General features: G+C 43.3%; 4 protein-coding genes and 6 non-coding genes across 12 annotated transcripts; 9 read left to right on the forward strand and 1 right to left on the reverse strand.

Moving 5' to 3' along the window:
* On the forward strand, positions 1-8,921 carry map3k14a (mitogen-activated protein kinase kinase kinase 14a). Of its 3 annotated transcripts, none has more exons than XM_047038258.1 (16): positions 1-99; positions 2,435-2,701; positions 2,793-2,871; positions 3,064-3,283; positions 3,561-3,935; positions 4,074-4,205; positions 4,309-4,438; positions 4,559-4,687; positions 5,940-6,044; positions 6,157-6,314; positions 6,415-6,565; positions 7,218-7,523; positions 7,678-7,787; positions 8,005-8,140; positions 8,246-8,346; positions 8,465-8,921. In XM_047038258.1, the coding sequence occupies exons 2-16, from the start codon at positions 2,443-2,445 to the stop codon at positions 8,627-8,629; spliced, it is 2,556 nt and encodes an 851-aa protein (XP_046894214.1). In that variant the 5' UTR covers positions 1-99; positions 2,435-2,442; the 3' UTR covers positions 8,630-8,921. The 3 variants fall into 3 exon arrangements, with proteins under 3 accessions (XP_046894214.1, XP_046894216.1, XP_046894215.1); XM_047038260.1 differs by having other exon boundaries at positions 5-99; positions 2,438-2,701; XM_047038259.1 differs by lacking the exon at positions 1-99 and adding an exon at positions 1,168-1,280.
* Positions 8,922-9,004: 83 nt separating this feature from the next.
* On the reverse strand, positions 9,005-11,635 carry LOC124479495 (apoptosis regulator BAX-like). The gene is made up of 6 exons (XM_047038261.1): positions 11,548-11,635; positions 10,939-10,987; positions 10,706-10,864; positions 10,481-10,616; positions 10,189-10,293; positions 9,005-10,097 (listed from the first exon to the last, which is right to left on the reverse strand). The coding sequence occupies exons 1-6, from the start codon at positions 11,573-11,575 to the stop codon at positions 9,999-10,001; spliced, it is 576 nt and encodes a 191-aa protein (XP_046894217.1). The 5' UTR covers positions 11,576-11,635; the 3' UTR covers positions 9,005-9,998.
* A 479-nt stretch (positions 11,636-12,114) lies between these two features.
* Positions 12,115-13,741, forward strand: LOC124479941 (40S ribosomal protein S11-like). The gene is given in 6 exon segments (XM_047038910.1): positions 12,115-12,138; positions 12,451-12,541; positions 12,544-12,581; positions 12,822-12,897; positions 13,159-13,288; positions 13,573-13,741. Coding segments are annotated over 6 exon segments (504 nt in total). The 5' UTR covers positions 12,115-12,123; the 3' UTR covers positions 13,727-13,741.
* On the forward strand, positions 12,666-12,749 carry LOC124480131. Its single transcript, XR_006957529.1, has one exon. It is a non-coding gene; the product is annotated as a small nucleolar RNA SNORD35 (small nucleolar RNA).
* LOC124480132 lies at positions 13,003-13,085 on the forward strand. The gene has a single exon (XR_006957530.1). It is a non-coding gene; the product is annotated as a small nucleolar RNA SNORD35 (small nucleolar RNA).
* Positions 13,360-13,442, forward strand: LOC124480114. Its single transcript, XR_006957514.1, has one exon. It is a non-coding gene; the product is annotated as a small nucleolar RNA SNORD35 (small nucleolar RNA).
* A 927-nt stretch (positions 13,742-14,668) lies between the features above and the next one.
* Positions 14,669-16,709, forward strand: LOC124479940 (40S ribosomal protein S11). Its single transcript, XM_047038909.1, has 5 exons — positions 14,669-14,760; positions 15,376-15,516; positions 15,757-15,832; positions 16,098-16,227; positions 16,515-16,709. The coding sequence occupies exons 1-5, from the start codon at positions 14,746-14,748 to the stop codon at positions 16,636-16,638; spliced, it is 486 nt and encodes a 161-aa protein (XP_046894865.1). The 5' UTR covers positions 14,669-14,745; the 3' UTR covers positions 16,639-16,709.
* Positions 15,601-15,684, forward strand: LOC124480130. The gene has a single exon (XR_006957528.1). It is a non-coding gene; the product is annotated as a small nucleolar RNA SNORD35 (small nucleolar RNA).
* Positions 15,938-16,020, forward strand: LOC124480113. The gene has a single exon (XR_006957513.1). It is a non-coding gene; the product is annotated as a small nucleolar RNA SNORD35 (small nucleolar RNA).
* LOC124480115 lies at positions 16,302-16,384 on the forward strand. Its single transcript, XR_006957515.1, has one exon. It is a non-coding gene; the product is annotated as a small nucleolar RNA SNORD35 (small nucleolar RNA).
* Positions 16,710-20,819: the final 4,110 nt, after the last annotated feature.

A 20,819-nucleotide genomic window follows, 5' to 3' on the forward strand; every position in this document is an offset into this window, starting at 1 on the left:
TCATGACGTAATCATTTCAGATCTAGTTCTGAACCGATCTAAACGTTGAGCGAAGACAAAGTGAGCCAACGCCTTTCAGCCTATTTACAGAAACAACAGGTGAGTCCATTCAAATTTAACTGTCATAGTCCAACAAGTATTCCTCCATAGTAGAACATTTGTTTCACACCTATTTATGACTTTTAATGGCACAAAGTTGAACGTGAAATGGCGGCGAGCGAAAAGAGGAAAAGACAAGGAAGCAACTAAATCATTGCGTACATTCTTGTAGGCTGCCCAGTAGCCTATGTTTATGCTCTCTGGAATGGCCGATACTTAGAAGTCTCGTTTGTGTTCTTACAATATTGAAAGTTTTGGTCAGATCCAATGTCTGCTTTAAGGAGCAGGCTACTGTGTATACATTACATCTGTATTTCAAGACACATTGACACTGCACATCACATGACCTTTCAAGGTAAAACAATGCATATTGGTTTGCGTTTCTCAGCTTTCGGTTGTTTTATTTATTATTAACAGACCAGAAGATGCTTATTGGTCTGTGAAAAAGAGGAATTCATAAAGAATAAGAGTTATCGAGCTTTTTTTAACTGACACGTAATTGGCTACACATTAAAGCTTGGGAACAAATCCTAATTTGTGTGCAAAGCTCTTCATCAGGTATTATTCGGTAGGCCTAATGTTGTATTAGTTAGTGGACGCGCTTATCTTATATTTAAGCTACACAAAGGAGGAAGGAAGCGCCTCGTTCCCATACAAACAGCAATGCTATGGGAAATATGTTCCGTATTTTTACAGTGGCTCAGTAAAATAAGATTTGAGGAAGGTTTGCTATTGACCTTAAATCAGTAAGAAGCCTAGACGACGACCCTTTTGGACAAGCTAAAATAACAACCACTGCAACACACTATAGCCTAAAATGCTTACAGTTTCTTCGCAGTGCAAACATGGTTGATTTAGATTACGTTTTCCTTTTAAATTGGATCATCTTTGTCTATCTTTTGATTGTCATTCTGACAATGACAATGCCTAGAGAGAGGCCATGCAATCAGGCCAGTCCTGTTGTTGCAGAGTTAAAGAGGGAGTGTAGAAGTGGGAAATGATTTCCCGTAAATCACCATCAGCCAATTACAGCTCTCTGGTTGGCCCAGGGCAAGCCAGGATCAACCAACACTAAGCAACAGACGGAGGCTACACAGCACGGTTACAGGGCATGTATTAAAGAGAGATGATACAGAAAGAGATTATTAACAGTGGATAATCAGAAGAGAAACCTGCCTCTGGTATGTCTGTGTTTCTGTCCCCTAATCTTTACATATTTTTCTCAGTTGGGTCGTCTCTACTTCCGGCCCTTTTCATGTTCAGTTGGAGTGTGGTTTTGTGGTGTGGTTTTTGCAGGAGAGGTGCATGTGCATGCAAGCTTTAGCATTCAGTGACTTTTGATAGTGACTTCAATATAAATTTAATAAAAATATAAAAACATACTGAAAGACATTTCAAAGGGTACATTGCGTTGTTGATCCAGCATGTGAACATTAATGGACTAGACAATCCATTTCTCTTTAAGTTAATTATCAAATATATAATTGCTGTTTAGGCTGTTTTTCTAAAGGAGCTTTTGTCTGTGGTTCAAATGCTGAGAGACAGGGAAATAAATTAGGGTCAAGTGCAGCACAGCACATGATGCAACAGGCAGCAACTACAGCTCGAAGTTCTTCAGAGCTTATACCAGTCTCTGACCAGTCCACCCATTTGACCACTCAACTCAAACATGCTGTGATCAAATCTTATCACAGTCCTTTGTCAAATTGCAGTTATTATGACATATTAATTCACATTTAATCTGTGTCTTATCTGATGATCTATCTACTGTTCTCTATTCCAAGTCCACAGTCTACATTAACTACACGATGGAACCTAACCAAATCACTCTACTGTACTTCATACTTGACTAACTTCACAGTTGTAACTGTCAAAACAAGCCTGTTATTGAGTTTCCTGCCTTATGCGTCCTTCCGCCAATTTGAAGTAATAGTGAGCAAGGTGTGCCGCTGATCAAGTTTCTGTGCATCACAGACTAAACCGTCTTTGTTGAGAGTCTGATAGAACAGTGGATGAAAGAACAAGGAAGAGATAACGACATAATCACCACGACAACAAGCCTTGCTTTGTTCCGTTGCTAACAGGTGGAAAGTCCAGTTCACATGAGATCTCGTCAGGATTATAGATGAAGTTTATAGATTGATTAGAGTTGAAACCAATGCAACCACGGGTTGCGGTTTGTTGACATTTACCACTGGCGGTGTAACAACTTAAATTCGTGTATTTTTAAAGGGTTGTTATGCTGATGCAAGAGTTTGACCAGTGGATCCAATATCCAAGGCTGCTTTTAACTACCAATTTGATTGTAGTTTCCAACATTGTGTTTCTTCCACAGCAGATGAAATGGCAGTCAGTGGCCGGCTTCTCAGAAACTCGACCACTCCATTCTCTTGTTCACTTGGAACTGACCGGAATAAAGCTGACCAGGCCTACGAAACGCATGTCCAGAGGGTAGAGGACAAGAGGAGGAAGGAGAGCAAAGGAGACATTATGGAAAATGTCCACCCCATAATTGCAAAAGTCTTGACACAAGGCACAGCACAAGTAGGGGAAGGACCACCAAACTGTTGGGAGGACTCTCCCTTTATCGCCCAGGCTGAATGTGAGTATAAATGAGGAAACAAACACTCCACAGTCCTTATCATGAGGAAGAGTAGTCCAGTGAGCTAACACCTGCTGTCTATACTCTGCAGGTGAAACCCTAGAATCCCAGGAGTTCAGTCCTTCCTGTTCATCACGCTCCTACAATCCCCCCAACTGCCTCATCAGCGGGTATGACCTCTCTCAATAACACAGTCCATCAGTGTCGCTCCTGCACATTTGGGCCACTTTTCACGCAGTTTGTAGTTCTGTTTAAAAGTTATTGTCTTAACATATCCTATAGCCGTCATCTTTTGTGACATTGGATATATTCATGCCAGTTAGTAGGGAATTAAATCACACGGTTCGTTTTGTCTTCCACAGTCACTTCTCGGAACACAACCATGTGGTGGACCCCACCTCACTGCACCCTCTGGACACTTGCCGGTCCCAGCACGTCCCCAGGAAGAAGCAACGGAAAAGACAAAAACGAAAGGAGAAGAAGAAAGAGGAGAAGGCGAAGAGCAGAAAGCCGAGACCGAGGCGCAGAGTTCCTTCTGGAGTTCCGGAGCAGGAGAGTGGCGCTATTCGTCTGGTCTTTCAGGTAAGTCCCACATGGCTCTTACTCTGGTCTCAAACTCTGATGAATGACAGGAAATAAATTGTCTGTAGCTCATATTACGTTTAAGGTTGCACCCACAGTCATCCTTGGGCACACATAATTCAGAGAGTTTTGACAATGTTTCCTCATGTGTGAAGCCCAAAACCCACGATAAACTGGCAGCACAGTGTGCCTGCAGGTGTCTCTTTTGTTTTTCTTCTTTTTTATCTGGAAGACCCACTATCCGTAATCGTCCTGTTCATGGCTTGTACCCCCTTAGGGTAAGGTGTCAGACTCCCCGAGAGAAAGAACCATCAACAGCCATCTCCAAGGTTCAGAGGAGCAAGGGAGGGGACTGTCATCTTATTCCTACAACCCAGGCCACATCTGGGGCCCCCAAAATTGCAGCCCGCTCTCCGACCTGCCTGCCTTTGGGCTGGACGGTGACTCAGACTCGCCTCTCAGCGAGTGTGGACTGTTGAGTGTGGGAGACTGCACTCTGCCTCTGGCGGGCCTCCGGGGGAGTGTGAGTCAGGGGGACCGGTGTTTCGCAGGTCCCTTTTCCAAAGACGTGGAGACGGACGTGAGGAAGGCCGAGGAGAACGAGCTCTCTGCGTCGGAGCCTGACGTAAACGAGGGCATCGTTTTCAATGAGGTAGGCCTGACTCTCAACTCCGGGGGGGGATCTCTGTTACTAATATATATGATCACGATGATGTTGAATAAGATGCTTGTTCCATTGGTCGTCGGAGTCCTCTGGAATCACACCTGCTGCTTTCCGGTTCCTCATTAGAACATTCAGCCTGTGGACTATGAGTACAGAGAGGGGAAGGAGTTCACTTCTGAGTTCATCAGGAGGGGAGCCTACGGAGAGGTGTACAGTGTCCGAGACAGAAAAACGAACTACCGATTTGCTTCCAAAAAGGTGCAGTAAGAGACAAGAGTGTCTGTACTTCACTACGTTGTCCGTGTGGATGTGCATCATCAGAGATGTGCCCTTTCGTTTATCCCCTTTTATTTGCTCCCAGATTCCTCTGAAGAATTTCAACAGTGGGGAGGTAAGCACGTGGAGTGCCCTCAAGTCTCCTCGCGTGGTGGAGCTCTTCGGAGTGGTGAGGGAGGGGCCTTACATTCACCTGTTAATGGAGTACAAATCTGGTAAGTCCTTCCTGCCTCGGTGTGTTCTGCCTCCAGCCTGGGCTCTCCTAAAGTCGACTGCGCTTCGCGTGACTCTGATGGTTTTGGTGACCTTCTGACCCCCCCCTCTGTTCCCTCCAGGCTCTGTGGGGCAGCTTCTCACAACCAGGGGTCGACTTCCAGAGGACATAGCCCTGCACTACTACTCTCAAGTCACAGCTACACTAGAGTACCTGCAGAAGAGACAAGTCGCACACCTAGACATAAAAGGTACGGGACACATCTGACTTTCAATACTTCTACAGTCAACATAAACAACTGCACACATAAACAAAGGGGGTCTGAACATATATATATATATATATATATATATAAATATAAATATCTATATATATATATATATATATATATATAAAGGCTAGATGTCTCGTCCGCGTTGCCGGCCAACGCAGTTGAACGTCCGCACATGGTGACCATCTTGCTACAGTCAACTCGCTCACCCATAACATTGTGTTGGTGCTACATGTACTTTTTAAATGACCATAACTTGCTAAATTTTCAACCGATTTTGAAGCGGTTTGTTTGTTATCAACGTACCAACACAATGTTATGGGTGAGTGAGTTGACTTTAGCAAGATGTGCGGACGTTCTAGACTCCGCCTTAAGACATCTAGTCTTTATATATATCTATGGGTCTGAACGCTGTAACTATACCACTGTGAAAGATGGGCTGGGTGTTAGATTGTATTTGAGTGTTCACATCATTCTTAACATCTACCATTCAGAAGTTCAGGAAAAGGTGAGAAGACAGGAGTCGTCATAGAAATCATACTGAGATTTCTTTTCTTTTTTTTTTCGTATTTTTTCCGTTTGTTTTTGTAGTTGTTATGTGGAACACAAATGTCAAAGATTGAGTCTTGATCTCTCGCACCTGTGTTGTGAAACCAGACTATCACACAGACAACTTGCCAAGCCGGGAATTTCCCACAGCGTGACTCACCGCTTCACTTTAGCGACGGCGCATGTGCGCACGGGAGAAAAAGCGTGCAAGTCCGATCGAAGGAGGGGAACTGAGAAAATACAGAGCGAGAGAGTGTGAGCGTGAGGGGAAGGGAGCACCACAGAGAATACTTATCACAGAGAGTAAAAAAAAAGGCAGAAAGGAGAAGTGGGGGAGGGGCAGAATGGGATGGAGAGGGGTTGACAGAACCTAGACTCCCCCTGGTGTCTGATATGCAGTTCTGCATAGGAAACAAGGTGGCTTTGCCAACTCTGATCACCTGCTGCCTGTCTGTAAACAGCCCCTAAATGCATTCTAGATATGATTGTCTTGGCCAACAGTAGCCGACATGACTCACATTCTACTGTTCTACTCCAATGGCCATCAGACCATAGTCTGCATAGCTACACTGCTGCTAAATGCGTCTTTCTTATCTAAGGATTACAGAACAACCGTCAGATAATCCATCACAGCACAGCTACATGAAGTAAATTTCCTTCCCTGTACGTGTGTGTCTTTCAGCGGAAAATGTGTTGCTCTCCGAGGATGGGAAAGACATCTTTCTGTGTGACTTTGGACAGTCCGAGAGACTGGACCTCAACGGGCAGAGCCTCAGTTCCTCTCGAGGTAAACACTAACAAGACCTCAGACGCTCAGTCCTTCGGCCAGAGTGCGTGACCTGTATGTGACCTTGGTGGACGCCTCAATGTTCACGCCTTCCGTGTCTGTGTGGGGGCAGATATGAAGGGCACGGAGACTCACATGGCCCCTGAGGTGGTGAAAGGGGAACCCCGCGGAGCCAAGGCAGACGTGTGGAGCAGCTGCTGTATGCTACTGCACATGCTCAACGGGTGCCAGCCCTGGATTCGAAACTACTCCTGTCTTCTGTACCTCCAGGTAGGATTCATCCACCCACGTGCGAGTCTCCCAACTTTCACACATTCCGGAACAACTGTTCATTCAACAACGCTGATCCTTTGTGTTTCCGTGGTCACAGATAGCCAATAAGCCACCGCCTCTCAGAGAGATCCCCCCTGACTGCAGTTCGCTCACTGCTGAGATCCTAAAGGCGGGGCTGCAGAAAGACCCAATCGTGAGAGCTTCAGCGTCTGATCTCAAGAAAGAGGCAGTCAGAGCCCTTAGAGAAGGTGACCACAGCTACACTGTGCCTGTTCAATCATCTGTTGGTTTTGTTTTTTATTCTCGTAAGTGAGCCAGAGTTAGCCAGAGAGGCTAATTATCATCTGCTGTCCCCGGCCAGATGTTTAAAGGCAGCATAAAATTACAAAATGTCAAATAACATACTGAGGTTAAAATGAGTCAATAAACAGACAGTAACGTACAGACACAACCAGTTCACATAGAAGCAAAAGAAAAGTACCTGAAGTACAAGCACATACATAACACTGAGGAGGCACATTACATACATCAACACTTAACAAGACAAACGCACATATAGGCAGACAGTACATCAATGCTTGCAAACCTGATTGGCAACAAGCCATTCCTCAAGACTATGTGTGAAGGACGTGTCTTTTGTGCGTATGTGAGATGGCAGAGCATTCCAAGTGTATGCTGAATTCACAGAAAATGCTGACTTACTAAAAGAGCTAGACCCATGTCAAATAACACAATCATCTAGCTAAAATAACTCAATTAAATTAATTAATTTATCTATCGACTGCTGGAAATGCTGTGTAATAACAATGTTCACCACATTGTTGTTACTACATCACTAAACATCACTACTACGTTTAGTGATGTAGTAACAATATTTTGTATGTGTTTGTGATGCTGCAGTGGGGGGACTCACTAGCCCCATCAGAGGACCTTACAAGGAACCTCTACAGAACGTCGACCACCCCTTGTACTCCCCTGCACCCAGCTCCAGCCCTGCCATCTCTGTGGAGTGTTACGACCCCTGCAAGCTTTCCAAGGATCCAGGTTGGAGGGAAAATGAGGAGGAGGAGGAGGCCTCTGACCAAGGGGAAAAAAGGGCAGAATCGACCCTCCCCCTCCTTACCCCACCACATGTCCACCCCAAAAACAAGACAGCAAATGTGTCTTCCACGCTGTCAGAGGTTGAGTTGCGCAAATTGGAAAAGGGTGAGTGCCATTACTGTAGTATGTGAGTGAGAGAGAAAGTGTTGTGAGTCATATAAATAGTAGGACCATGAGTCTCTCTGTCATTGCTGTTTTTACTTACTTTTCTCATGGTTGGATTTCTGTTGTGTCTGCCTGCCTGTCTGTGTCCGTCCAGATTTCTACCTGATCAGTCTGTCTCAGCTGTACTCACCTGAGAGTGTGGAGCAGCTGCTCTCATGCCTGAACAGTGAGAGCCACTCCAACTGGGAACAAGGTGACAAAAAGGTAACCAATCCAAATGTACGTTTCACTGTCAAGGGAGTAATGTGCTTTAAAGGGTCCCTTTGCAACATCACTAGATTGGGGGAGGTTTGCAGGTTTAAATCCCCCTCTGTACGTCAACATCTGGGCACATTTTTTCTAAAAGAATACATTATTATTATTATATGCATTTACAACCTTCCTGTCTTCCTGCTCTGTCTGTCTGGCACTCTGATCACAGGACTCTGGCCGTTGGTCCATCAGCCCGGGAGAAGACCTCAGCTCCGGAGCGTTTTCATACAACAGCCAATCAGAGACCGGTTTTAGTATGGATTGGCGGGGCCATTCTAACCTGCCGTCACCCCGTCGTTTAGAAGGTAAGCGAAGCCTCATTTATCTCCTCTAACAATTGTATCAAATTTTATGGAATGTTCCATTTCTATAAAACGTTTGATCTAATATGATTCCTCTGACTGGTTCAGGAGTGGGCGTGTGCATCCGAGATTTTAACGGGCAGCATATCCAGATCAGAGAGAAACTAGGTGTGACAGTTGGACACGTTGCCACGGGGATAAGCGAACAGGTGAGGGCTCGGTGGTTTTACACATCAGTTGAAAGTTGACCTTGTGTTTTTTTTTATTTTTATATGCTGTCTAACAACCCTGTTAGCGTCATCAGTAATGCATTTCACTCATCCTTAGATCTCTGAACGGGTGTTCACTATGGAGACACAGGAGGGCCAGCCAGTGGTCTGTAACGAGCTGGTGCAGAGTGCTGGTATCAGTCTGCGCTGTATTCCTGCCCCTGATCATAGCACTTCCTGGACGTGGAGAATCAGAGATGGGGTCCTGGAGACACAAGACTGAGCCTGTATGCGCAACCTGTTATTACTGCCATCGAGTCGTCAGGTGTCCCGTCCACCCCTTCAAGAACAGTTTATGCCATTGTGTGTTTCAACGTGCGTGATAGTTTTGAAAAATTTGGAGGTATATGCAAAAGTTACCATTTAATGTCTGGTTTTGAATGTGATTGATAATGGCTTCTCTATTATCACCTGACTAAAATTCATGTACAAATGCAACCACCATGATGTTTTTTAAATGTAATTGTCCATCTGTATTAGATGAAATATCATGCTAAAATAAAGTTTGTTTTACACTTGTGTGTTATTAAATTCCCAACACCATTAATACAGAATAATTACATCTTTATTATTTGCCACTTATGACAGTACACAAGACTAAAATCCTTAAAAAACTTTATTTTGAATTGCATCGTACAAAACAATGTCACTGCTTAACATTTGTTTTTGAGGGGGGGGGGGGGGGATATCTAAACAAACTGATCAGCTTCACGAGATAGAAAAAGTAAAAAAATTGAGATCCATATCAAAGTGATTTATTAAATAAAGACCAAGGCACTGACAAATTAAACAAAACCAATAGGATACATGTATCAAAAAGGGTATATAAATGAAAGTATGATTGTGGTATTGAGTTTAAATTGCCCACTTAAAAATACAGTACTTTGAAGACTATGCTGTGAGAGGTAAACATCTGTGAGTGAAGCACAGTGCTGTTTGTGTCTGTCATACAGGAAGGACTCAAACATACGCACACAAACGCACTGCTTCAGAGTAAGCTGATCATAACATCACACTTGCAAAAGAACACCCACAGACACATTTAAAAAAGCATACTTAAGCATAGTAACACCGTGATAAGCTGGAGAGAATCAGATTGGGAAAGGGAGACTCAAAGAAGGAAAAAAGTGCAAGGATGAAAACGCTGCAAGAAATAAGTTGAGTTTCAACTTAAAGCTCATGAGAACAATATTTATATAGTCTGTTCATTTCGTTTTGAGATTCACCCATACAGGAATTCATAAATTAATGCAGTGACTGTTTGTAGGGAAAAATAAATAAAATAAAAATGTGCCCTGGCAGAGTCTCTCCATCCTTATCTCCCTTCAAGGCAGTCACATGACACTCACACTTTCAGTTGTGTAGAGGACAGAGACATGACTCACACGCCCAATCCTTATCCATATACGGCGGGTGGAAACAATTGGTTGTTTATCAGGTCCAAACACTGAGTGCTTTAAACTCACTCTTATTCTCTCTCATGTTTTTAACATTAACTTCAGTTCCTGAAGCCCTCGTCATTTACCAACATAGCTTTTCTCCCTCCAATCCCAATTTATTTTCCTGTTATCTTCTTTCACCTCCCCTTCCGTTTACATCTTCCGTATGACCAGAACAGTGGTGAGAACGCCAGCTAAAAACACCCCCACTGTCTGCCAGGTAGGAGTGCCAAAGTAAGACCGGATTCCCTCCTAAAAACCAAGCACATCGAGACAGTTGTTAAAACCTTTCTTCCATAGGACATTTAATTTCATTTAGATTTTTTTTTTTTCTTCCTCTTACCCAGCCACCCTGCTCTCTAATCCAGTTGATCACATGATCACGTAGGTAATCTATGGTCCAACCAATAATGGTTCTAATAATGTCAGGAACATGAATCACCAGAGCCTGAAAGATCCAGTGACAGAATGAAGGTTGGGAGTGTTGATCTGGATCAGCTCCTTGTGCCATCACATCAATCATATTGCACAAAACAATTTATTTAAAATATACTCTTTAAATTACAGCACATTCCACTTTTCCTTTTTACCCATGGAGGGTTGAAAGTAGGGAGCCATAAGCACGTTCCACTTACCTTGATAACCAACCGACAGGCAAAGTAAAAGAGGGCTACTACTCTTCCCCAGTTGAATTTGCCATCAGAAAAAATCTCATAGGCCACTTTCATAAACACATCCTTGGTAGGCATGAGTGAAGAATTGTTTATCATGCTGAAATGACAACAGAACAATAACGTTTGCCACCTTCTATATACTTTACAGATTTACCACAGGTCCAGATAATTATATATTTGTAATACCTTTGGAGCTGTACGTTTCCATCCAGCTCATCTCCAATCTGCTGAAGGCACTGGGCCAGCTTCTTATGGTTGGGGTCACAAAGCTCACTTCCACCTAACTGAGATCGCGTCACCATGTTGTTGCTGTCACCATGTCGGTGAACTCGTTCATAAATGAAACTGCATGAAAAGAATAAGAGGTTTGTTGGGTTCATGATGATAGAGGAAACAATAATATAGTAAACAATACTCACTCTTTCAGTAAAGCGGCTCCAACATCTAGTATTTGATCATTGCCATTACCTAGGAGTCGGAAGAGCAACATATTTTCAATTAGACATAATATTTTGCTGGTAAACAATACTCGATGGGCCAACAGGTACTGTGTAGAATCGAACTTTCCTGATTTCAGAAAGTGACAAATTCGACGAACATGCTTATCGTTACTAGGTGCGGACGCTGAGCAAATCATTATTGTCATTGAAACCGGGGCACTTTGTTTCCTTGGCAATCTTAGGAAATTACCATTTACAGCACAGCACATGAAATATTACTTTTAACTACAGTGAACAGTTGATTTTACATCACAAACTTAGTGGTAAAGTGACCAGTTTGGGACACACAGACACAATGCGTTCGTGATTTCAAGCTAGCTCGAGCTGATGTGTTGAACCCGTCCCGTCTGGCTAGCTAGCGTTAGCTGTCAAGCAAAATAGGCTACATGTGTCAGGCACCCAAAACAAAAACACTAACAGGTATCCCCGATTCCGAAGTTAATATCATAACTATAACCTGGATGATCTCGCAATGTTCTTATCAGCAATGTCATATGCCACATCTATTTGTCTTGATAAAAGTATTACCAGAATCGCCTCCTCCCGACGATGCCATCTTCTTGTATAACTTCTTGTTCTAGATTGCTTCCGTCTTTGGTCACGTGACAAGTGTGTTTTCCTACAAACGAGGGGCGTGGCTATGTTTGTAGCTAGTTGAATTCCTGTGAAGTTGATAGCTTTTTAGAATCAAAGTTGAAATCTGAAATACTTTCTATAATGAAATTATCTTTAAACGTCTTCCACTAGTTTATCAACATGGTACGCAAAATAAGTAAACTCATAGCACCTGACTATTGGAGAGACCGCACACAAATTTGTGGTGGCAATAATCTAAATGTGTGTCTATCCGGTTTCACTTAAACACCAGGATATAGAAAGTATATTTTATATATAATTGATCAAGTCCCTGTCGGTTTAAATCCCACTGTGTGACTCAAATTTGTTTCCCAAATGTGATTGACGTTCCCATTGACTGTTGAACACAGGAAGAAACTTTAGCGCACACCTCGTTGGCCTTTGCCTATTTAATCGTCATCTCCGGTCCATTCTGTCTTCATTCAGCCGCGCACATGCATTGGCCTCTTTACAACTCGGCAGGCGAAGATGGCGGACGCACAAGTACGTTCTTCTAAATGGCGTGGTGATTACAATATACACTTTTTATTGTTAAAATATACGTTTCTGGATGGTAACATCCAGGCTTCACTAGTATGTAGTATTGTCTTGATCCGAGTTAAAGCTACCCAGAAGGTTCCGTTCTACTTGAACTAAACCAGCTAGCTTACCATTGAATTTGATTCAATGGTTCTGCACGTGATGCGTTTGGGGTTTGACGACATATCCATTTGGCAGTAATGATGCAGTATAGATTTGACAACCATCAAGTAACTTGTTTTAATAAACTTCTTCCTCTCCCCTGGTTGTTTTCAGACCGAGAGGGCTTATCAGAAGCAGCCCACCATCTTCCAGAACAAGAAGCGTGTTCTTGTAGCTGAAAGAGGCTAAGGAAAAGCTTCTAGGATAGCACAAGTGTTGGGCTTGGCTTCAAAACCCCAAGAGAGGTAAATTGTGCCTCAGTGATAAAGATTTGGTCCTATAGCTCACAAATAGTTATGGATATTTCCCGGCGGGTTTTCCTTGCAGTCTGCAAATGATGTTTTTCTCACGATGGTCTTCCTAGCCTGTAAGGCACTGACGATACTGTCTTTTGGCAAAACTGATGCAAATTATGGGACATTTCTGCATCTGCACTAGTCTAGGACTTTATACTGCTTGAACCTAACAACTGTTTTTGTGACCAGGCTATTGACGGCACTTACATTGACAAGAAATGCCCCGTCACCGGAGACGTCTCCATCCGTGGACCTATCCTCTCTGGTCAGTCCTGAAGTCCACCCCTAACTTCACTTAGCTTTCTGCAAGTGATTTGTAGTTTGATTTGATTATGGATACGTGGAGAATTTGAATCCCTCCAAGCTAGGCTACAAATGATGTTTTTCTCACGATGGTCTTCCAAGCCTTCGGGCTCTGACGATAATGCCTTATGGCATAGCTGATGTGGCCCAGGAATCTAGTCTTTAGAACGTTGTAGGTGGATCTTAATTGAAACTTTACAATAACTGTTTTCTTGTGCAACAGGTGTAGTGACCAAAATGAAGATGAAGAGGACCATTGTGATCAGATGGGACTACCTGCATTACATTCGCAAATACAACCGTTTTGAGAAGAGGAATAAGAACATGTCTGTCCATCTGTCACCTGCCTTCGGGTATGATCCTTTCATGTTCAGTAACACCACATGCACTTAAGTTGCGGTCAATTTGATTTTAAGTACTTTTCTGCAAATGATGTTTTTCTCACGATGGTCTTCTTAGCCCTCGGGCTCTGATGATACTGCCTTATGGCAACACTGATGCAGCTTATCCTCTAACCCATCACATGATTGAAGCACAACCTTTTTAGATGAGGGGCTTCAAATGGCTTCCGTAGTTTTGCTGGGACAGGGCCCCTCCAGATATCCATGTTCTGATTGGTTTCTTTTTTCCTCTGTAGAGATGTCCAGGTTGGAGACAATGTAATCGTTGGAGAATGCCGACCCCTCAACAAGACCGTGAAGTTACACAGGCTGCTGGGTCCAAGAAGCAGTTCCAGAAGTTGGATGACTGACATGAAGGCATTCTTGACTGGCGTGTGCTGTTCAAAATAAACAAATGTTCTCAGTCATGCTGTTTGGCTCACTTTAATTTAATTACAGAAGCAGGGACACCAGTTAATAAATCATGTAATACAGCAGTGGCGTTCCTGGTCCTCTGGGTTAACGATCCTATACATTTCAAATGTCCCTGCTCCAGCACACCTGATTAAAATGATTGGTCATTATCAGGCTTTTGCAGAAGACCAGTTCATTTGAATTGGGTGCGCTGGAGCAGGGCAAAATCTAAAACATACAAGATGGGGAATCCTGAGGACCAGGATAGAACACCCCAAAAATACAGGATGACAAGTAGGTTTATAAGTGAGAAGCAAGTGATTACCTAGTGATATTAACTATTAGCCTATTTTGTGATTTACTTTAAAGGAATGGCTACTGCCTAATTGTGTAAGCACCAATGACCCTGCCATACATTCTAGAAAGATGATCATTTCTGAATCCGTTGTCATACAGCTCATCTGTAAAGTCACAAGTTTCCTCATAATCAACGTACAGCTGAACTGTCAGTGATGTTTAAGTTGTTGAGACCTTACTCTAGAATTTAATCAGACGTCAGCTTTGCAGTCTACATCTAAATCTGTAGAAGGCGTTCTGTGAGGTTATTGGTGTGCTGCTGTAAATGGCAAGACAGTCCTCTGGGGAAACATGTAGCACTCGGCTGGCTTTTAGTAAAACCGGCATAATTTAGGATGTATTTACCATTTTATCCTAGATAAGGGCACTATGTTGACACTTGTCTCACACGTGTTGTGGGGGCAATCTAAATGTGTCTCTGGTTTCATTTAAACACCAGGACATAGAAAAGTATTTTTCATTTGTAATTGATCAAGTCGCTGGCAGTTTAAATCCAACTGTGTGACTCCGTTTTGTAGTTCACACCGACTGTTGAACACTGGAAGCAACTTTAGCGCACACCTCGTTGGCCTTTTTCTATTTAATCGTCATCTCCGGTCCGTTCTGTCTTCCGTCAGCCGCGCGCATGTATTGGCCTCTTTACGACTCGGCTGGCTAAGATGGCGGACGCACAAGTATGTTCTTCTAAATGGCGTGGTGATTAAAATATACACTTTTTATCGTTTAACTATACGTTTTTGGACATTTTAATGCATCACACAACATACTTTAGGCAATTAGCATGCTAGTGAAATATTTATATCTAGTTTAGTCGTAAAATCGGACTTAAAATCATATTTCACGGACTTGTGCAATGTGGAACGCATTGTCGGAAGCTACGGCTATGGCTGTAGCATGCTAGCCTTAGAATGAGCTAACGCTAGCTAACTAAATACCAGGCCAGGCCTTAATGTTTGTGCCTATACTTGGCTGAAGTTTATCAAAGTCATATTTATATATTTAGTGATACACAATTTATTGTCGATTTTTAAAGTGCTAACATCCAGGCTTCACTAGTGTATAGTATTGCTCCATCCGAGTTAACGCTACCCAGAAGGTACCGTTCTACTTGAACTAAGCCATCTAGCTTTCCGTTTTTGATTTCATTCAATTGTTCTGCACGTGATGTGTTCTATCACAATAGCTTTGACGACATATCCCTTTGGCAGTATTGATGCAGTATAGATTTGACAACCATCAAGTAGATTGTTTTTCTAAACTAATTTCTCTCTCATTGTGGTTGTTTTCAGACCGAGAGGGCTTATCAGAAGCAGCCCACCATCTTCCAGAACAAGAAGCGTGTTCTTGTAGCTGAAGGTGGCAAGGAGGCTAAGGAGAAGATCCCACGCTACCACAAGAGTGTTGGACTTGGCTTCAAAACCCCAAGAGAGGTAAATTGTGCCTCAGTGATAAAGATTTGGTCCTATAGGTCACAAGTGGTCATTACTATTTCCCGGCGGGTATTCCTTGCTGTCTGCAAATGATGTTTTTCTCACGATGGTCTTCCTAGCCTGTAAGGCACTGACGATACTGCCTTTTGGCAAAACTGATGCAAATTATGGGACATTTCTGCATCTGCACTAGTCTAGGACTTTATACTGCTTGAACCTAACAATTGTTTTTGTGACCAGGCTATTGACGGCACTTACATTGACAAGAAATGCCCCTTCACCGGAGACGTCTCCATCCGTGGACGTATCCTCTCTGGTCAGTCCTGAAGTCTACTCCTAACTTCACTTAGCTTTCTGCAAGTGATTTGTAGTTTGATTTGATTATAGATACGTGGAGAATTTGAATCCCTCCAAGCTAGGCTACAAATGATGTTTTTCTCACGATGGTCTTCCAAGCCCTCGGGCTCTGACGATAATGCCTTATGGCATAGCTGATGTGGCCCAGGAATCTATCCTTTAGAACGTTGTAGGGGAGTCTTAATTGAAACTTTACAAAAACTAATTGTGTTCTTGTGCAACAGGTGTGGTGACCAAAATGAAGATGCAGAGGACCATTGTGATCAGACGGGACTACCTGCATTACATTCGCAAATACAACCGTTTTGAGAAGAGGCATAAGAACATGTCTGTCCATCTGTCACCTGCATTCAGGTATGATCCTTTCATGTTCAGCAACACCACATGCACTTAAGTTACGGCCAATTTGTTTTTTTTAAGTACTTTTCTGCAAATGATGTTTTTCTCACGATGGTCTTCTTAGCCCTCGGGCTCTGATGATACTGCCTTATGGCAACACTGATGCAGCTTATCTTCTAACCCATCACATGATTGAAGCACAACCTTTTTAGATGTGGGGCTTCAAATGGCTTCCGTAGTTCTGCTGGGACAGGGCCCCTCCAGATATCCATGTTCTGATTGGTTTCTTTTTTCCTCTGCAGAGATGTCCAGGTTGGAGACAATGTAATCGTTGGAGAATGCCGACCCCTCAGCAAGACCGTGAGGTTCAATGTTCTAAAGGTCACAAAGGCTGCTGGGGCCAAGAAGCAGTTCCAGAAGTTTTAGATGTTGGATGACTGACATGAAGGCATTCTTGACTGGCCTGTGCTGTTAAAAAAATAAACAAATGTTCTCCATCTTGCTTTCTCAGTCATGCTCTTTGGCTCACTTCAGTTTACAGAAGCAGGAACATGAGTTAAAAAATCATGGAATACAGCAGGGAAGTATAATCCTGGTCCGTTATCCTATATGTTTTAGAAAAGTCCCTGCTCTCGCACACCTGATTTAAATGATTGGTCGTTATCAGGCTTTTGCAGAAGGCCAGTTCATTTGAATTGGGTGTGCTGGAGCAGGGCAAAATCTATAACATACAATATGGGGAACCCCGAGGACCAGGATAGAACACCCATGAATACAGGTTGACAAGCCTGCCTATGAGTGAGAAAATGGAATACTTGGAAGTTATTTTTAGTTGTATTTTTAGTTGTATTAGCCTGTGTTATGATGTACTTTAAAGGAATGGCCACTGTTTAGTGTAAGCACTAATTACCCTGCCATATACATTCGAGAAATGTGATCATTTCTGAATCAGATGTCACACAGCTCATTTGAATAGTCACAAGTTTCCTCACAATCAGTTATATCAATGTGCAGCTGAACTGTCAGTGATGTATAAGTTGTTGAGACCTTACTCTGGAATTTAATCAGATGTCAGCTTTTCAGTCTACATCCTCCATCTGTAGAAGGCGTTCTGTGAGGTCATTGGTGTGCTGCTGTAAATGGAAAGACAGTCCTCTGGGGAAACATGCTGCCCTCTGCTGGCTTTTAGTAAAACCTGAATAATTTTGGATGTAGTTACCCTTTTATACCAGACTCTGTTGACACTCGAATTGTTTGTGGTACTGTGGTACCAACTTCAGAATGAAAATAAGATGGTGTAAGACAGTGAAGCATTGGCACATTATGCTACTGAAGAGAAATACATTTGAGTACAACCCAATTCAGGAATGGAGATGGGGAAACAAAAGTGATCCATATATATTACATCTTCATTGTAAGAAACATCTCAATTACTAAACTCACTCAGGCTCTGTTTCTTGTTCTAATAAGACCTGACAGATATAGTGGTAGACAAAATAGGTTTGATATGACTCTCCTCCCACAATTGCACGCACATGGGAACACTAGCGTATAATTATACAAGCATCCAAACTCATTGTAGCATCAGCTTGTTTATAATCCCTTCTCATTGTTTCAAGGCGAGTAACAGCACACAGACAGGTCTGCCTATGCGTCATGATGTCTGAGGTCCAGACAAAAAGCCTAGGCGAACATAAGCTCTACTCACGAGAAAACCTTGTTTTTAAAGGGCCTGTGTGGATCAGCTGATTCATTAGCATGTGTCCTTGTTTCTGAGGGGCAGGATCACACTTTGTTGTGTGGGAATGAAGGAGCCCCTCCCTCAGCCTGGGTCCTTGTCTGCTACCCTGGCCTGGTCCTGGCGTCTGTATTTACATAATGATGCTCTGATGGGATCTCTTCCCAGTGCATGTGAATGTGGACCATATGGTGGTGAAGATGTGTGCCACTGACCCCTTGTGGATGTCTGAGGTCATGACGCTCCCACACACCTCCAAAACAGTGAGGTGAAACCAATTAAACCATGCTGCCTAGCTCTCATTGGGTATGTTTGTAGAAAGGTATGCACCCTATCTCTCATAAGTCAATGATTATCCAAGTACTTATTATATATAATAATAATTCAGATTGACAATGACATGTTATGTTAGATTTTTAGGGCAAAGTGTTTTTGAGCAGATTTTGTCCTGATTTGTCAGAGTTCTAGTGCTTTGCTTGCAGTTACAGATTCTGTGAACTATGTGTAACTATGGGGAGGTTAGGCCCCAAGGGTGTTCCGTGGACAACCTTCCTCTCATGCACAGACGCCGCAGGGAGGCAGAGAGAGGAAGAATGAGAGGGGGGCAGCCCATACCTCAAGCAAGCCTCCAACCCAGACTCCTGTTTGTTTGGGAGAAAAGGGATCTGACCCCTGAAAGGCCGCACTGAGGAAAGTTGAAGAGAGATGACAACATTGATAGAATGCGCCTGTTCGCTTTCTGGTGCTCTCCGTCCATTTATCTTTGTTCTCTTTCAAATGGAAAACTGAACTGTGCCTCATCGCTGTGAAGTTAAACTTTCTTGACAGTAACTAGTAAATAGGATGTATTTTAGCGTGACTTCAAGCAGTTGTTCGACAAACAGGAGCAAATGCTATCTGCCTACTGTCAAACCTGACTGTTGTTTTATTATGAATCATAAAGGTTTACTTTGTGGGTGGGTCTGTCGAACAAAGCTATCAGGCAATAAAACATTCCCGGGAGGTAGTCGACCTGTTGAAACTCATATTGACGGTTTTTATTGCATGGTTGTGAAGGTGCGTGTTCTGTAACATATCGGAGTTGACCCTTGTTGATCAACGTACTGATGGCTGTGCCGCTGTTCATAAAACATCAGGAGCAGAGTATGTGTGTGTGTGTGTTGGGGGGGGGGGGGTGAAAGAACACACTGCTCTAACTGTTCAAAGTATGATGCAAGATGTGGATGTTTCCTATCTACAACAATCAACTGGGCAGTGTCATACTTGACCGGTAAGCAATGTGGCTGCAAGACTCAAGCAAACAAACCTGAGCATGCTCCATTGATCCTGTACATCCTTCTAGTGGCCACCATTTCCCGACATCCTGAATAACAATTTACTGTATGCATGCTCTTTAGGTGAGCACACAGCAGACAGTACAGAGACAGTCAACCTCTGTCTATCCCATTTATCTGCTAAGTCGCTCACCGTCTTCAACTGGAGCCATACCAAGAGGTGAAGCTGAGAGCCAGTAAAGAGATGTGTTTGTGGTGAATGGGACATGAATGACAGACACGTGATCTGGCTGCCTTCAGCCTGACAGCACTACAGTGGCCCAGGCACGCAGCAAGCAGCTCCCTGCCCAAGCTGGCCTTGCTTTGTTTTCTTTTTCCTGATTATTTACTGTCTGTCACTTAACAGTCCACTGCCTGACCAACGTGTTTACATTGTGTCACAGAGCATGCTCATAGGTTTGTTTACTTGTGTATCCAATGGCAGGGATGTTAGTACAGAGGGTCATCTCCTTGAGGGCTATGGCTGAAATCTAAACACAGGCCTTATGGTGGCCCAGCAGGGGAGTGGCCAGGAGGACTCCTGCCCGGGGACCTCCTTCCAGGATTGGTTGGACATGTCAGCTGAACACAAACTGTTTTCCAGCAGCCTCAGCATTGCAGAACAGGACTGATGAGTCGAACAGATGGGAGCAGTGTTGTGCAGTGGATCCTGGGCAGCCCTCTCCGATGAATCCCCTGGACCCCTGCTCTCTGTCAGCACGAAGCCAGGGCCCTCAGCTCCGAACCTGGGACTGACTCAGAGCTGTCACATACAGAACAAATTCCAGCTATTATTCCGAAATTGTATGGCGTTACCCGACTTATGTGTTTGTTGACGTTACTGACCTTATCACTGGGTGTCTTATTCTCATGAGTGCTACAAAACATGTGTAACTATCGAGTTTGCCAATGACAGCATGCTCTTCTGTTTCTCAACGGAGAGTAAATCTTCCAGCTTGGCGCGTCCTCCAGGGCATGGAGGCTCCACTGTGGGTCAACGTTGGGTCATGCTCCACATCTGGACAACGCATTAGCCTAGCTCACACAAGGACATCCAATATTCCTGGATCAAATCGATAGCTAATGTCATATCAATTCAGACAAACAATCTAATTAACATGGGTAAATGCATGGGTCCATGAAGGATTCATAGAGAAATCATGTCCAGGTAGTTTTTTGTGGTTTAGTGGCGGGGAAGGAAGTTGATAGGAGTGATAATCAGCGTGACAGTGTGTATTAGTCCCAGGTCAGAGGTGCTGTGCATGGCGGTATGTATCTGGTAGCAGCAACTACATCACTGAAAATTGCACAAGGTCTTCTCTTTAACTGATTTCAATTGATTTAGCAGATGGTGCCATCTCATCTCCAATCTCTTAAAATGTTCACACTTAAAATTGCTAACAAAGAATAGAGGGACAAAAAAAGGAAGACATTTTCAATTTCTTAAAGGCCAAATGATGATTTTGTGGAAATTATAATATTCTTTGAAATGTCCTATTCAGCAAAACATAAGTCAGTCAATAGGCACAGCTAATCTGGCCTGTCAATAAAGCCAA

The sequence above is a fragment of the Hypomesus transpacificus genome, chromosome 17 (genome assembly GCF_021917145.1).
Source record: "Hypomesus transpacificus isolate Combined female chromosome 17, fHypTra1, whole genome shotgun sequence".
Classification (NCBI taxonomy): domain Eukaryota; kingdom Metazoa; phylum Chordata; class Actinopteri; order Osmeriformes; family Osmeridae; genus Hypomesus; species Hypomesus transpacificus.